At 37.7% G+C, this 18,131-nt stretch overlaps 1 protein-coding gene across 2 annotated transcripts; it reads left to right on the forward strand.

Moving 5' to 3' along the window:
* Nucleotides 1-262: 262 nt before the first annotated feature.
* On the forward strand, nt 263-13,996 carry LOC107825872 (bZIP transcription factor 16). 2 transcript variants are annotated; one of them, XM_016652793.2, is made up of 13 exons: nt 263-681; nt 1,076-1,191; nt 1,285-1,341; nt 1,438-1,512; nt 5,228-5,317; nt 5,407-5,466; nt 5,566-5,735; nt 11,766-11,820; nt 12,056-12,092; nt 12,181-12,461; nt 12,921-12,998; nt 13,074-13,199; nt 13,527-13,996. In XM_016652793.2, exons 2-13 carry the CDS (start codon nt 1,117-1,119, stop codon nt 13,641-13,643), a joined length of 1,221 nt encoding a protein of 406 aa, XP_016508279.1. In that variant the 5' UTR covers nt 263-681; nt 1,076-1,116; the 3' UTR covers nt 13,644-13,996. The 2 variants fall into 2 exon arrangements, with proteins under 2 accessions (XP_016508279.1, XP_016508280.1); XM_016652794.2 differs by having other exon boundaries at nt 628-745.
* The last annotated feature ends 4,135 nt before the right edge of the window (nt 13,997-18,131 follow it).

The raw sequence follows: 18,131 nt of genomic DNA on the forward strand, positions 1-18,131 counted from the left end.
AAATATGAAACCAAAACACTTTATCTTGGGCTGAGCTGGGCTGGCCTAGACACGTTACAATTTGGTCGGGTCCGCCCAGACCCTCATTCTACCAGCTGGGTTGGTTGGTTAAATAGCTAACCCGACCCATTTTACAATTTCACAATCTTGTCCAAATAATTTTTGTACACAAAATTTTACTCGTAAAGAAAGAAAAAAAAAAGACGTAATAAATAAATGAATCTGAGCCGTTGAAGAGGGTCCACGACACGGTCAGCACACCAGGTCATCAACCAATTCAACGATCGATCGAAACTAACACTCCTCTCCCCCCCCCCCCCCCGGCAAATCACGGGGACAGTGGACGCACTGTCGCCGATTTCCCCCCAAACCAAAGCCCTAACTTTCTCTCTCTAAAGTTCTCCCCCTTTCTCTTTCTTAATCTCCCCAATCGCTATTTCCCTCAATTTTTTTGCTTCAATTTCACTCTCTGATTGTTTTTGCGCCCTTTTGAGCAACACCTACAAGCCCCATATTCATAATAAACAAACACACAGACACACAAACGCACACTTAGTAGTCTATTTCAGGCTAAAAAACCTGTTACTCAGGGACTCATACTACAGCTGAAGCTGACCTAATTTTTCAGATTCAGTGGTGTCTGTGTTTATCTTCGCGGAAAATTTTGGAGATTATAGCAAGGTGATTGCAAATCTTTATGATTGGGCACTTGGGATGAGCGAGTAAATTTAGCTTGATTTTTTTGGTATACTTTTGCAAATTTGATAGAATTTGTCCGTATTTGCATGTATTAGTTTGTGGTAATTTTGGTATATTCGGTGTTTTTCTTGTACACAGAACCGCCTAACTCTGCCCTCCAAGGTTTAGGTAGATGGTAAGAAATCACCTGGTGTGTATTGCCCCCACTAGGATTTGAACCCGAGACCACATGGTTCTCCTTCCACTTCATTGGTCTATTTCATGTTTCACTTTTGACATATGTAAACTCATGCTTTGAATTTGTGTTTTGAAAAAAGATAACTTCCGCTGATACTCATGAAGAACTTCATGTATGTGTGTTTAATTTGCATGACAGGATGGTTTGAACAGTTATTGAGGTAGTGGTGCAGTTTAGCCATGGGGAGCAGTGATATTGACAAATCCTCTAAGGAGGCAAAGGAGTCAAAGGAGGCGAAGACTCCCAACTCACAGGTAACTGTCTTTTTCCTTTTCATTTAATCACCTGAATTGTTAGATATCGTGTCACTTGCCTAAATCCCTAGCATCATTTTTTGTGTTATTTAGGAACAGGCTTCATCAACTGCCACTGGTACAGTAAATCCGGAATGGTCCGGCTATCAGGTTGAGTTTCTCTGTAGCATTGTTACTCAGCTTTTTACTTCATTTGTTGTCATTTCGTTTCTTGGTAGTCAAAAGACATGGATTATCCTTGTGCAGGGATATTCTCCAATGCCTCCACATGGGTTCTTGGCGTCAGGTCCTCAAGCACACCCTTATATGTGGGGAGTTCAGGTATGGAGTATGGAGGAATTATGATTCATGTTGTGTTTTGTGTTTCCTTCAAAATTAGATCTGCTGGCTTTACATTGCATCATTGTGGGCAAGCATGTTTCTGGATATTTTCTATGTTTAAATGACGGATATACACGGTATTACTGATTATCATTGAACAGGTGCTTGCTGTCACCAATTCTGGATTTGAAATGGGAGAGAGTTGAGCTTGTACTTTAGAGAGTTTCAGGAAGCTTGTTTTGTCAATGATGAGCTTTGCTCTTAAGCATCCTCATTTGTGAGCTTTAGTAATTATTTACTGGTTAAACCTGCTTTCCTGCTAGTGAAATTCATGTCATGCATTGAAGTCTCATTATTCTACTGTTAATTTCTTTTAATACATGTTTTGATTTAGTAATGTCCTTATCCTCCGGGGGCAATTTTTTTTTTCCAAAAAGGAATATATATTGAAAAAAAATGTAAATATCACTAGTTAATTTCAGTAAATTTCACACTTTGAATGATTGATTTGGCTCTGTGATGATAAGTAAAACAACAACAACATACCCAGTATATTCCCACAAGTGGGGTCTGGGGAGGGTAGTATGTATGCAGACCTTACCCCTACCTTGTGCAGGTAGAGAGGCTGTTTCCAAACCCTCGACTCAAGTAGGCACAATATCAGTAGTAAAGAAATGCAATATAAAAAAATGAACAAGTCATGGAAAGGAAACATAACAACAACGGGATATTAACAAATCGAAACACAAGCAATATCAAGTAATAGTATGAGTTCAAGAATATGCCAAAACTCGAGTAATACTAAAGCTACCGGTATGCAAGGGGAATGCGCTTTACTACCCACAAACCCTCTACCCTAATTTTCGACCTCCACAACCTATTATTAAGGGTCATGTGCTCATTAAGCTGAAAAAGCGCCCTATCATGCCTAATCACCTCTCTCCAATACTTCTTAGATCTTCCCCTGCTCCTCCTTAGACCCACTGTGTGCAACATCATAATACCTCCTACTGGGAAATCTGGGCATCTCCTCACATGCCCGTACAATTTCAGCCTCACTTCTTGCAGCTTATCCTCTAGGGGCTACCCCTACCTTGTCCTGAATATCTTCATTCCCGATCCTATCTCTGAGTCTCTCCTAGTATGCCCACACATCCACCTCAACATCCTCATTTCCGCTACTTTCAACTTTTGGACATGAGAGTTCTTAACTGGCTCTGTGATGATAGATTCTTGAAATAATCCTGTCTCTAAGGAATGCTAAAAGTCAATCATTTTATTTTCACGGTCCTCCTTAGTTATGGACGTAGATACCATGTTTTTGGATTTTTTTGTGTCAGACAAAATTTATGTATCTTTTTGCAATTTTGCCTTTATTACTACTATATTTTTGTTATTAGCTATATTGTTTTGAGGGGGGCATCTATAATTGGCATTATAAACCCCTTTTTCATTGTTACAATTCAAGGGCATCCTTAATCAGTTTTAAAAACCGTGTTAACTAGAACTATATTTATAAATATAGAGAGCTCAAATTTGGTACATTGAAGATTAAAATTAATGTAATGATTAAGCATGTTGTAGCCTAAATTTGTACAGTTGTCTTAGTCTCTTTTCTTTCGAAAACTCAAAATGCTCTCTTGTAAATCTTTGAGATATTTAAGATAGCTTTCACATTGCAAACAAGAGCTTTTTTCTGACTTGTGTGATGCTTTTAATTGTGAAAACCCTGGTTTCTGTATATTTTATGGTGTTCTTACTTTTTTATACATACATATACATGGACGAGTTCGGTGAAAAGGAAAGAATAATTGAAATACTCTGCGACTGTTCTCGTCATGCTTCAGTATTCAGTTTTTCTATCACGAAAATTATGTAAGTAAACATTTTGTGGCTCATGAATTTTCGCATTACAGTCAATGCATGTCTAGTTTCAGCTCTCAAGCAGCTATGCTGCTAGTTAAAGCTCATTTTTAAGAATAAACTTGGGAAACTTGATACCACTTTGTGTTGATGCGGCCTCTTGAACACCTTTAGATATGGAGTTTAAGTTGCTTGCTATACATAATCTTTTGGTAGGTCAAACCTCTTCTTGACCATCTTCATCTGCTTAGATCAAATGTTAATGACTTTTAATGAACGTAATTATCAAGAAAATAACTGTGTTTTTGTTAATCCAATTGTCTAACTCATGTGGTTCTGTTGACGTCTTCATTGATTCTCAAGTGCTAATAAAGGTGACAAACACGAGACTGCAAAATTAACTGCTTGAATAAAAGCAACAATTGTTATGCAAGAGGCTGCTTGTTAAAGTCAAAGGTTCTCAAATTTTCTTCAAATTTACATGGATGTATATGATAGTATGCCTCAATCCCAAACTAGTCATATAAATCCTCTATATCCATTATGTTTACGGACCAACCATATTATGGCTATATTTATGCTTCTGTCAATCTACGATAACTCTCCTACTTTAATTGGGTTCAGACCAGTTATGCCAAGCTCACAAAGATATTTTCAAAGATGTAGAAGCAACAACAAATACAACACTCCATGTCGCTCCATTTTAAGCTCATCTCAAATCAATATAATACAAAATAAAATAAAAATAAAAACGCTAGAAGTTCTCTATGTTTTCTACTAGAATATAAATCTCCGTCAAAGTTAAAAGACCTGTTGAAAGCGAAGACTTAAAGTAAAAAAATATATTTCTAACTAGTTGGTATCGCCTATGTAGATCTTTTTCTTGATTCATGCTATCTTTTGCTAAGTCTGCATGGATTCCAAAAGATTGTAGGGCTTTCTAGACAATTTATTTCCATGTGATTTTAGGTTTACCTTGTTCCTTTTAACATCTTCACACCTGCTAATCGTTGCATTGGAGGGTCGACGCACGACATGGACAAGCCATCTCAGTCGGCCTCTTATTTTATCCTTGATGTGTGGTACTTGCATCTTTTGCCGAATATGATCATTTTTAATCTTGTCTAATCTCGTATGGCTGCACATCCATTTTAGCATCCTCGTCTCTGTGACTCTCATCTTGTTGATATGTTGGATTTTAATGGCCCAACATTCACTCTCCTATAACATTTGCCGTCTTATCACTGTTTCATTGAAGTTACCTTTTACTTTGGTAGGTGTCGTCCTATCACATAACACTCCAATAGCACTTCTCCATTTGGACCCTCCTATTTTGATTTTGTGGGTAACATCTTCATATGTCGTACCATTCTTCTGGGACGTCCATGCAAGATATCTTAATTGTTTGCATTTACACATAGCAAGCCCATTTAGTCTCACGTCAACTTCACTCTTCTTATGCTGACTAAATTTACGTTCAATATATTCCATTTTACTACTTCTCATCCTAAAAACCGTTGTTTTCTAGAGTGCTTCTCCACAGTTCAACCTTTTGGTTGACACTCTCGCTGGTTTCGTCAATTAGCTAATTACAAGGGATGGATGATTTAATTATCTTTCTGCTCAATTATTGTGTTGGTTTCTAGTTTCCTGCTTCTCCATGGTTCTAAAAGTAGAGACTTGTGGTGAATTTTCCCGGATATAAGCATCTGGAGTCATATACCAAAATTTACACTGTCTATTTCTTATTTGAATTTATTTCGAAAGGGATTTACTATTATTTTGAGGATCCAACTCATACTAGTTACTATTGTCTTTCTTAACCAAATTTTATGTTTTTCCGTTTTTTCAGCATCTTATGCCGCCCTATGGTACTCCACCACATCCTTATGTTGCAATGTATCCCCATGGTGGAATATATGCTCATCCATCTATTCCTCCGGTATCTTCTTGTTCCGTGATATTTCTCAGCTTGCTACCAGTAGCTCGTGTTTTATTTTGCTAACAGACAATTTTTTTCATTTTATTCAGGGATCTTACCCCTTCAGCCCCTTTGCGATGCCTTCTCCAAACGGCATTGCTGAAGCTACAGTAAGTACCAAAGCTAGATATGTTTAGTGATTCTGTTAGATGATACTAATGTTCAAATTTCTAATTTTCATGGTGCTTCTGATTTTTGAACTTTTGTAGGTTAACACCTCTGGCAATGCTGAAGTAGATGGTAAATCATCTGAGGGAAAGGAGAAACTGCCTATTAAAAGATCTAAGGGAAGCTTGGGTAGTTTGAATATGATTACAGGGAAGAATAATGAACCTGGTAAAACGTCTGGAGCATCTGCAAACGGAGCCTATTCTAAAAGGTACGCGATATCTTAACTGAATAAATTGTTTGAAAGGAGGAAGTCGTGGAAAATGAAGACAAACAGAATAATGTCACTAGTGAAGAGATGGAAGTATAAGGAACAAATGACAGAACATTTCTGCACTAGGAAATTTAACGCTCATGGAAGATATATGAGTATTCTGTCACTAAAGGGAGAAGGGAGGTCAGTTATTATAATCCAGAGTTAGCTTTGAATGTAGGCTGGAAAGACATAGCAGCTAAGAAAGATTCATCTATCATGCCCCCAAGCTGAATACCACAGTACCACCCAGAAACACTGTGGACAACTATCCTTATGTCAAAGCAGTTAAGGGGAGTAAATGGCAATCCAATACCCTTCGAGAGGCAAATGTCAGTACAAACAATGGAGATATCTCTGTTTTGGAACCTTCAGGAGCGGAAGACACAGGTTTACTAAAAAGATGCATTATTGGGTATTTTGGGAAAGAAATCACTGAGAGACCCACTTTAGCAGACATAAGGCGATGGGCTACTGCTTCATGGAACAAAGCATACGGAGTCAACATGTATGACATGACTGGCAACATGTTTCTATTTGAGTTTCCGAACAGATACATGGCTGAGCAGATTTTGCAAGGAGATTGGAGATGGAAAAAGTTCAAGCTTCATCTGGAATGGTGGAACTACACTGCTGGATGCATTCCAAACTCTCAAATTGTGGAAACATACTGGATTAGAGCCATGGGGATTCCCTTACATCTATGGTCACAAAAGATCTTCAAAGAAATAGGAGATCTCTGTAGGGGATGGATAGCTATCGAAGAAGAAACTGATCTCAAAAATCACCTTAAGTGGGCTAGAATTTAAATTGTTGGTGATGGCAGAAAGATTTCTAATGAGATTGGTATTGAAAGAGAAAGGATCAAATTTTTCATCCCAATTTGGGCTGAAAAACAGGCAAGATTTGAGCTGAAGTCGTCGGAAAACACACATAGCTTTGGAGCAGAGAGAAACATGGGCGACCAAGTTGGATGCACCATATTACAAAATAATAATAAGGGAAAGGCACGGGTGCAACAAACGCAAGGTCCAAGTTCGACAAATCTGAGCATTAATGCGGCGAATAATGAGCTGAAATCATATGAGTCTGATTTGGCTGCACAAGCCATTTTTAATGATCTCTCGTGTGAGGCCACTGAAGAAATTAGGCTGACGCCTTATATTGAGGAACTGGGGTGCACCTCTTACTTGAAGTCAAAGAATCCAATCCAGGGGATCCAATTCCCATTCCAAACCTTGAAATTATGTCACAGGCAACACATATGAGTTGCGATCAGCCAGAAGGTGAAGCAGAGATAAGAATACTGGGACAGAAGGCAGGGGAGCATACCATAAACAAAAAGATGGGGGAAGATCAAGTTGAAAAGGCATTGGAGCACCAACAACAGCTAAAGCACTTCAACTCTATCCAAGATTGGGAAATCAAGGAGGTTACTCCTATATCAGTACAACAACACAATCCAGTAATGGATAAAGAGATGGATGCAACACTGTGGGTCCATCAAAATATGATCAAATTGGGGAAAATGTTTGGAGTAGATTTTCAAGGCCATGAAGAAGAAGCATTGGAGTTACTAATGCAAATTGATAGTTGCAGACAAGTTAGAAGAGTGGAGACAGAGATGGAGGTGAAGAAACAAAGGTTCAAAGGCTCACTGGAATTAAAAGGATTAACCTCCTTTGATGTCAAATTCAAGAGTGATTGGAAAAGGAGTAGGGAAGAGATCTATCTATTATTGCAATATGAAGATCAATTTAATTTCATGGAATGTAAGGGGATTAAATGACAAAAAGAAAAGGGAGATGATAAAAAGTCAAGTGCTGAATTGGAAGGCAGACATTATCTGTATGCAAGAGACAAAAGTGGAGGGGGATATCAAGGAAATAGTCAATCAAATTTGGGGTAGGAGATGGGTGAGGTACGCATGTTTAGAAGCTAGCGGCACGAGAGGGGGGATTTTGTTACTATGGGATTGCAGAGTATGGAAAGGGGAGGTGTTACAGACTGGTGCATACACTTTGACATGCAAGTTCGAGGCTCTTTTACAGAATTTTCAATGTCATATAACAGGAGTGTATGCTCCAAATTGCAGAATAGAAAGAAGAACAGTATGGAGAGAAATTGGTGCAATGAGGGGATTGATGGAAGGCCCTTGGTTAGTCTGTGGTGATTTTAACGTCACAAGGTACCCTTCTGAAAAACGGGAATGCTCGAGGAGGTCTAGAGAGATGGTGGAATTCTCGGATTTTATAGAAGACATGGAGTTGATAGATCTTCAACTCGAAGGAGGCTACTATACTTGGTTCAAAGGGGATAATCATACAAGCGCTTGTAGAATTGATAGATTTTTCATTTCAGAAGAATGGGATGAAAGCTTTAGAAATGTCAAGCAAACTCTCCAACAAAGGTTGATTTCTGACCATTCACCAGTGGCTCTATGCTGTGGTGCCTGAGAACAAGCTAAATCATACTTTAGGTTTGAAAATTGGTGGCTGAACGTGGAAGGTTTTGATGACAGAATTAGAAACTGGTGGACATCTTTTGAATTTTCAGGAAGACCAGACCATATTTTAGCTTGCAAATTAAAAGCTCTCAAAGGCAGGCTAAAAGAATGGAGCAGAAGTTGTAAAGGAAATCTGGGATTGCAAAAATCAAAATTGCTGAATCAATTGGTAGGTTTTGAGGCAACACAATAATTAAGAGCTTTGACATAGGAGGAATCAGTGAGGAAGGCAGCTACCCTCATGGAGTTTGAGGATCACCTCAAGAACGAAGAAAATACATGGTGACAGAGATCAAGAGCTCTGTGGCTCAAAGAAGGGGATATGAATACAAAGTTTTTCCATCGTACTGCCAATGCACCCAAGAGAAACAACAATATTGATCAACTAATGATCCAAGATGAAGCAGTTGAGGAGCCAAACAGAATAAAGAATGTAATCATTGAATTCTACAAGGGATTATACACAGAACCTGAAGAGTGGAGACCGACAGTCAATTTCGAAAACAGTCCAAAAATCTCAGAATCAGAGGAGTCTTTACAGAGTAAATTTGAGGAACAAGAAGTCCTGAGCTGTCTGAAGATGTGTGCAACTGACAAGGCCCCAGGTCCAGATGGATACACAATGGGTTTTCTCATTAAGTGCTGGGATATTTTGAAGCACGACATCATGGAGGCCTTCAACAACTTCCATTCCCAGGAGATGTTTGAGAAAAGCTTCAATGCAACATACATAGCGTTGATTCCAAAGAAGACAGGTGCGAAAGAATTGAGAGATTTCAGGCCAATCAGTCTGATAGGGAGTTTCTACAAACTGCTCTCAAAAGTCTTGACTGAAAAACTTAAGAGGGTGGTAGGAAAACTAGTAGATGCTCAACAAATGGCTTTCATCAAAGGAAGACAAATAATAGATGCAGTGTTGATTGCTAATGAAGCTGTGGATTCAAGAATCAAAAAGAAAGAACCAGGAATCCTATGCAAACTAGATATTGAGAAGGCTTATGATCATGTCAACTGGAACTTTCTACTGAAATTGTTAGAACAAATGGGTTTTGGGCAGAAATGGATCAGGTGGATGAAATTTTGTATATCTACTGTTACATTCTCCATTCTCATAAATGGATCTCCTGAAGGTTTCTTCCATGCACACAGAGGTCTAATACAAGGTGATCTTTTATCTCCCTTTCTATTCATTATAGCCATGGAAGGACTGAACAACATGATTAAAACGGCCAAAGTCAATGGATGGGTTAAAGGTTTCGAGGTTCACAGGAATGGGGCAAACAGTCTAGAGATCACACATCTTCAATATGCTGATGATACTCTAGTCTTCCGTGACGCTGAAGAGGAGCAACTCAGGTTTCTAAGGATCATCTTGGTCTTATTTGAGGGAATTTCGGGACTACACATCAACTGGAGAAAGAGCCATATTTATCCCATTAATGAAGTTAATAACATGGAGCAACTGACACTGGTAATGGGGGGAGAAGTAAGGTCCCTACCAACTGTATACCTTGGGATGCCTCTTGGTGCAAGATCCAAATCCAAAGAGATCTGAAATTCAGTCATTGAAAAGTGTGAGAAGAAGCTGTCAAGATGGAAATCGCAATACCTATCAATGGGGGGCAGGCTAGTTTTAATCAACTCAGTATTAGACTCACTTCCTACTTACATGATGTCTTTGTTCCCAATTCCTACCGGAATCATACAGAGACTGAACAAACTCTGAAGATCCCTCATTTGGCAAGGGAATAAGGAGAAAAAGGTCTTCCATTTAGTTAATTGGAAGACCCTAACAATGGCCAAAGTTCTCTGATGGATTTCCACACATTAACTCCATATGATGTGCTGGAATGATAATTGGTTGGGCCATGGAAGCCTAAAGAAAAGATACCCCAATATGTTTGGTTTGGCACAGAACCAGCATAGGACAGTAGCTGATATGTTGAGTTATCAAGGATGGGAACTCACTCTTAGAAGACAGCTGAATGACTGGGAGATAACAAGATTAGCCGACCTCTACAAAGAGAGGCACAACAGGTGAAGGATGCATATAAGATTTTGAATCAAAATGATCTTCAGATAGATGCTTGGCCATGAAAGCATATATGGAGAACAAAGATTCCATATAAGGTAGCATGTTTCTCTTGGCTTCTAGCAAAGGAGGCTGTATTAACCCAGGATAATCTCATAAAAAGAGGAATTTCTCTGTGTTCAAGATGTTTCCTATGTGGGGAAAACGCTGAGACTATTAGCCATTTATTTCTACATTGCAAGATAACAGATCAACTATGGAAAATCTTTATTAGTCTTAGGGGTATTTCATGGACAATGCCGTGCAGGATTAATGAAATTCTTTATAGTTGGGAAGAAGCGGGTGCTGAAGCAACTAACAGAGATAGATGGAGGATTGTCCCGGCTTGTATCTGGTGGACAGTTTGGAGGGAAAGGAATGCTAGATGTTTTGAAGATAGAAGCAACCCAATACAGAAGATCAAACTCAATTGTATTCTTCTTTTTTGTTTTTGGTGTAAACAGATTTACACAGAAGATACATTGACAATCGTACACATACTAGGATCTTGCTAGGTTGCACACCAACACATCTACTTACCACCTACTTGTAAATCTGGTTTTCAGTACAACCTATGTACTGATGTTATTAATATATATAAAAGTTAATAAGTGGAGAGACTAGAATGAAAGAAAGGGAAAAAAGAAAGAAAAAATAACTTACTATTTCTCTTTGACTGACTGCTGTCTAAGATGGAATGGAATAAAACTGAAATTATATATAAAGGCAGACGATCATTTGCTATTTCAATTGGTCTAAAATTGCTTAGGCAGTTCCATGCAAATTGCCTTGATTATTTCTTTCTGCTAAACATAAGCAGCTTGACTGAGATGGTTAGTAGATGAATAATGTAATCAGCTTAAATTAGTAGTTGGTCTTGTGGGTTTTGTCATGTATGCATGGCATTGCATGCTCTATTGAAGTGGTTTGAGGTTATCTGATGAGTGTAGTTTGTGCTCCATTTATTTATCTGCTTTAGCTGCTTGTATATAATGATAGCCTAGATGCCTTGGATCAATTGGGATAAGTCGCTGTCAAAAATCACCAGTTGAGACTTGAGAGTATGTCTTACTGGGTCTGCATTCAGCGTGCAATCTTTTTTCCTTTTTTCTTCAATCAAATTTTTCTTGGTTAAATATTGTCCTGTCGAATCCTTAGCTAGGCTGGGAACTTGTTGTCCAAAAAATGTATAAAATGCTATAAACTCTTTTTAGGTTTCTATGTGGACTTCATAGATTTTTTTTTTTGGGGATTCTGGTTCAATGGGATCTGTTTGTTGCCCATGAACATATTTGCTATTGACATGAAAGGCTCGTCTGCTTTATCTGCATGATTGTTTTGGTTGTTAAACTTAAAATGGCATCCCTGTCAGTTATTAAGAAGTTTGACCTTTGCCAATTTGGGCTTGCAGTGCCGAGAGTGGAAGTGAAGGCTCAAGTGAAGGGAGTGATGCAAATTCTCAAAACGTGGGTATTTGATTTGTGTCATATCTAATCCTTGGCAGTTTTTATGGTGGATTATCTTTTCTTTATTCTTGTTTACACAAACTATTAGATAAGTTTTCCATCTTATTGCATTAGGATTTCATGGATAGGTTTTTGGTCCGTTCATTACCATTGCAGTCAGTATACGTGGGAACAGTGTATTCGTATTTAGTAGTTGGTGCCATCTTTGAGTATTTTTCTTCTTGATTGTGTACAGGAGTCACCAATGAAGTCAGCAGGCAGGCAAGATTCAGGTCTGGTGGTATGAATTTGCTTTAAACATTTTGTCATGAGTTTTGCAATGCATTTATTTGATGGAAAAGTATGACGTTTTTGCTACAGCTGAAGCATCTCAAAATGGCAATTCTGCTCATAGTTCTCAGAATGGAGGAACTAGTGCTCCTCATTCATTGATCAACCAAACTATGCCAATAATGCCAATGTCAGCTGCTGGAGGTATTCCTGGTCCCACAACCAACTTGAATATTGGTATGGACTACTGGAGTGTTGCCGCTTCATCGAGTATGCCTGCAATTCACGGAAAGGTACCATCTGCTTCAGTTGCTGGAGGAATGGTTACTGCTGGATCAAGGGATATTGTCCAATCACAAATGTGGATTCAGGTAGCTTCTTCTGTCTTATTAACTTTTTACTCTTTTGCAGCTTTAGCTTAGCATGTGGCAGATCAATTCTGTATGTTCCATTATAAAAACAAGGGTGTGGTGATGGATATAAATATTGCAGATAGTAGCATACTTTTATATGTGCATACTGAACACCCAATTTAAGAGCGTGTATTTTAGTTACATGGGAGTAGTATGCATTAGTATTCAGTATAGTCGTTATAGGATTACTGGTAGAGCTCATTTAATTTGTTCTCACACATAATCTTTGCCTGGGTATCGTAGCCTTGCTGAGTACTCAGAGTTGAACACCGTAACCTCCATGCTCTTCAGATGTCCTTTTCTTCTGTTTCTAACTGTGGACGTGTCACCCTTTATTTTCCTTTGCCTTATTTGTAACTTAGCTCTATTGTAACTTAGTCATTAGTAACCTAGAACATTTATTTTCCTTGAATATAGGATGAAAGGGAGCTTAAGAGGCAGAGAAGAAAGCAGTCCAACAGGGAATCTGCGCGTAGGTCTAGGTTACGCAAGCAGGTAGTGATATTTTTTTTTCTTGTTTCTTTGCCAATTTGGATTGACCCCTGACTCCACTTTGCCTGTGGGAGCCAGGCAGAGTGTGATGAACTAGCACAGCGTGCTGAAGCTCTAAAGGAAGAAAATGCCTCTCTTAGAGCAGAACTGAGTCGTCTGAGGAGTGAGCATGACCAACTTGCTGCTCAGAATGCTTCTCTTAAGGTATTGTCTATTTTCCCTTCTTCAGTTTTAACTTTTATAAAAAGAAGAGAAAATGAAGGATTCAATAGTTGCCAACAAATAACTAATAGCAAAATGAAGAAAGTTGAGGGCAGAAGGTCAAAGTATTAATGTTCTTAGCCGCAGAACCAACCAACCTAAAATTTACCTGTTGTGGACTGACAGTGACATGGTTTAAAGTGCTAATGTAAATACTCGCCATACTTTATTTGTCACCTTCTAATTGCAGAAGGGAATTGAAATTGCTATTTCTCCTTTTCCTGTTTTCGCTTTTAGAAAATTTTTGAGTCACTGGATTTGACTTTGCAGGAGAGACTTGGTGAAGTTCCAGGGCGAGAAGATCCGAGACCTAGTAGAAATGACATACATCTAGGCAAAGATACCCAGCATTCATCACAAACAGAGCCCACAGAGGGTGGTCAATGAAGTTCAGGCTACATTATTGTGGATTGAATTAGGGCTTAACCTAACAACATAGTAGTGGAAGTCTATAATTTGCATATCATGTAGTTTAAAGTCTGAAATCTGATGAGCTATTTAGTGTCAGGATTTGTTGTCCAATATTGTCCATTGTTTCTCAGTTGGACCAATCTTTTATGGTCGAGGAACCTGGATAACATGTAGATTATTTGATCATTGGTGCAGGATAGTTCTGTGCCAAATAGGTGGTGTTTCTATTTGCTCAAACTTTTATGTACTGAAGTGGTTGAATGAGTTTGCTCGTCTTAGAAGAAATGCTATCATAAGCACTAATAAATATGCAATGTGACTGTATTATACACCCTTTGCAATTTTTTCTTTTGCCCTTCCCTCAGAGAACTGCTATTGGTTAGCATTTCTTAGTTTCTCCTTTCTACCGTGAGGATATTTTGTTTTTAAAAACGTCAACACTACTTTTGCTGGGAAACTCGAACCTACTGATTAATCTAGACTTACTGGAACACTCTTGCATGGAAATGGTATCTTGTTGAAGATGCAAGTTGAAGGTTCCTTGTAGACCGACACAAATTTTTGACCAAATACATCCTAATCGTTTTATGTTTAAATTACTGTTAACGCAACATTCCTAAATTCTTAAAAGCCAACTTTGGTCCAAAACTAATCTACGTATTAGACATGGGGGTGGATCCATATTAGAGATCTATGATCTTTCTATCGGTAAATAAATCTATTGAAAATGGATATTAATCTAATTTCAAGATCTGAACAAAGAGAACTCGGCCTGAACAAGAGAACTCGGCAAAGCCAGCTGAAGGAAAGTCATTTGGCCGAAGTTCCTTGGTCTGCACAACTGTGATCGTAAAACCCTTATATCAGACTTCAATTGCGTTTTGCAATTGAAGGCCCCAAAGTGCAATTTAAGATCTAATAGGCAGTTATGGAGCAAGCACGGAAATATTTAAAATAACAGTGAGGCAACATGTTAATTGTTGTAATTAAGGATAAGCGAGCTGTTCCATGAGCTCTAATAGCTGCTATAGGAAGGCCAATCAAGTAGCAGATAAAATGGCTTAAGTCATCAACAAGAAGTAATGCATAGTTATACATTTTTTCGAGACAATGGCAAGACAAATTAAAAGTTTACTAAATGTAGATAGGTGGCAATTACCAGCTTTCCGAGTATTAAGAAGAGAAGGTCAAGGGCTCTTGTCTATGAGCCACCATGACCACACCAGCTTTATTACCACCGGATAAGAGTATTCCTTTTTGTTTCCTACAAACAGTTTTACGTTCAACCATATGAGATGGCTTTGCCATTCTCTCTCAGTGTAACAGAAGGCTAGGCTATCCCCTACTACAAAGTGTATTCTGCTTTAAAGTGGTAATAAAATCATGACTTGGAACTACAATAACAACATCATACTCAATATATTTCCACATGTAGGGTCTGAGGAGGATATTATATATGTAGATCTTACCCCTATTTTGTGCAGGTAGAGAGGTTATTTCCAACAAACCCTCGGCTCAGGCGAGCGCAGTCACAACAGTAAAGCAAATTGAAATATAAAAATAATAGAGAGTCATATGAAAAGAAATAGTAGCAACAATGAGATAGTAACTAATCGAAGCAGAAACAATGTCAGATAACACTCAAAATCCAACAAAAAGACAAAAACAAGAGTAATACTACAGCTAGCGGAATGGAAGGAAAATACGCTCTTCTACTACTAATCTTCTACCCTAATTTTCGACCTTCACACCCTCCTATCAAGGGTCATGTCCTCGGTCAGCTAAAGATGCGTCATGTCATGTCTAATAACCTCTCCCAATTCTTCTTTAGCCTTCCTCTACCTCTCCTCAGGCGCACGATAGTCAACCTCTCACATCTCCTCACAGGGGCATCTGGACATCTCCTCTTCACAAGTCCGAACCATCTCTCACTTCCCGCATCTTATAAAATCATGACTTGGAATTAAAAAAAAAAAGAAGTAAAAGCCAAACCCCAAAAAATTGGGGATGATATTTAGTCAAAGGTAAGTCCAAGATTTCTCCTCTCGATCGTGAATCAACTATCAAAATATGAGTCGGGTTGTTATATATATTTTCAAATGGTCAGAAATCACTCTCGATTAATATGAATTATAACAACTATAATTTTAATAATAAAAATTAGAAAAAGGGTTAAAATACCTCGTATGATAAAAAATATTTTTTTGTTTACTCCGTTGTACTTTAAGATCATGTATACTACTGATTCTCTCGCTCTCTCTCTCTCTCTCGCGCGCGCGCGCACACACATATATATATTGAAGATATGGTTGCCTGCTTATGGTCATAAGGTTGAAGTTCTCCCTTCACCAATAAAAGAAGAATATGACTATTTTTGCCACAGGTTTTCTAGTGAGCAACAAATACCCATACTCCTCCAATTTTTTCATAAATTTCACATCCCATGGATCTACTCCTAGAAATTTTTCTTCCATAAACCAGGACACAAAGGACTACCGTGGTTAGCCCTCTAAGGCCATTGCAAGTGGTATAAAAATTGAGATCCATCTGAAGCCTATGTTCCAGCAATAGAAAAGTAGTTTTTAGCCAATTCACAATATCTAGCTTTGATAGATGCTGCCCAATTTTTATTTTTACAGCAAAAATCTATTTGCAGTTGCATAACTAGCCATCTCCAGCAGCAAGCTAGAATTTATCCAACAAATAAAAAAAATTTCTTCAACAAATCAAGATTAAAATTACAAGTCAACAGTATCGAGCATCTTCGTCTGGAAAATCATCATTATCATCAGAAGAAGACCCTGATATGATTTTCTAGGAAAATAATTAGAGATTACATCAATATGATAACATATTAGCATCACCACAGCTGACATCATCTATAATATCAGCAAGCATTTACTCCTAGTGACATCATCCATGATATTAAGAAACACTATCTCGTTTTTAGGTTTTGGCTGTAAATATCCTTCCCCATCACTTGTAATACACACACTATACTACCATTTCATAAGAAATTCTCTCCCTCTCTCTCAGGAATTGGTTAGAGCTTACTCCCTCTAGCTCACTATTATAAGTTTTTTTTTACTTGTAATTTAAATTTTCAGTTTGAATAATAATTTTTAATCAAGTTTATATTTATATATTACTCTTGCCTTATGGTTGGCTAAGCCACCTAATTTATTTTGTTGTATTTCATTTATATGGTCGGCTCTGTTTCCTAACTTAATTATTGCACTCTAATTGTATTTTCTGCAGGTTTAATTATATTGTCGTCACTTGCTTCCTGTCCTTCTCTTTAATTCTTTTCCTGATCTTTTAAGGGGTCTGCTTCTTGTCCCCCTGGTATCGGAGCCATGGGAAAGTAAGGATTATCATTCTTATTTTAACTTGCTCTTATGTGGTATTGATAAATAAAAAAACTTAGATTCATAAATATATGACTTCTTTTATAAATCTTTCTTAAATCTTAAATTTTTTAAGAAGATCCCTTAAGGATGGTACTGTGATCCTTTCAGATCTACATTATAAGTAATTTTCTTGAGAAAATTGGATATGTTAATTCTCAGTTGGCTTGTAGATGGCTATTTATAACCTTTGGGTCATCTGAAAGAACAACTTCTTAAAAATGATCAGATTTAACTACTATATACAAAAGAAAACATGTATCCATAGATTCAACATTTAGATCTAACGTTTTTACATAATTATAAGTTAAGAACTTGAATATTATCTTTGTGGAACCCAATGTTCTCTTGAACCAAGAAGAGGAAGCATTAGAATTATTATTATAATTTTCTACCTAATTACTTGCAGATCTGACTATGATTTTTTTCCACCCTTTATCTTACCCTTCCAAAAGTTCCTTTCCTTCTCTGACCTCTTCCTCCTCCTCATCCTCCTCTAATTCGAAACTCAAAGAAGAAATTAACTATTCTGTTTTGCATCAATTAATTGATGATCGGAAGATCACTAAACATCCACAATCCATCATTTACAAGTCTTCACGATGACCTTAGCCAGTGATTATTATATTTCAACTATTGAGAAAACCATTCCTCTTGAATCAGATCATTAGAAAATTAGACTTTTAAACCCTAAGTCTATAAAAATATAGGCAAAAATACAACTATTTTCATTTTGGTTTACTGCAAATTGTAGCTAGACCTCTGTCCAAAGAAGGTCTAGACACGCCTCTACTCCCCTATATTAGAGATTCTAGATTTCTAAAGTTCAATGATTCCCTCATAGGAATAGTAGAAACCGACCTTTATAGTGGTTTAATTTACTTTGATTATTTTTCTAATTTTACAACGTCTCTCAGAGATAGAAATATCTTAGATTCCCTACACTCAATGTCAAAACAACGAATTATAGAACCAAAATTGAGTCCCTTCCAGTAGCCATTATTTATAAATTATAGTATAAGGCCATGAGTTTATCCTTTAATACTGGAGCCATGAA

Source organism: Nicotiana tabacum, chromosome 1 (assembly GCF_000715075.1).
Source record: "Nicotiana tabacum cultivar K326 chromosome 1, ASM71507v2, whole genome shotgun sequence".
Taxonomy (NCBI): Eukaryota; Viridiplantae; Streptophyta; class Magnoliopsida; order Solanales; family Solanaceae; genus Nicotiana; species Nicotiana tabacum.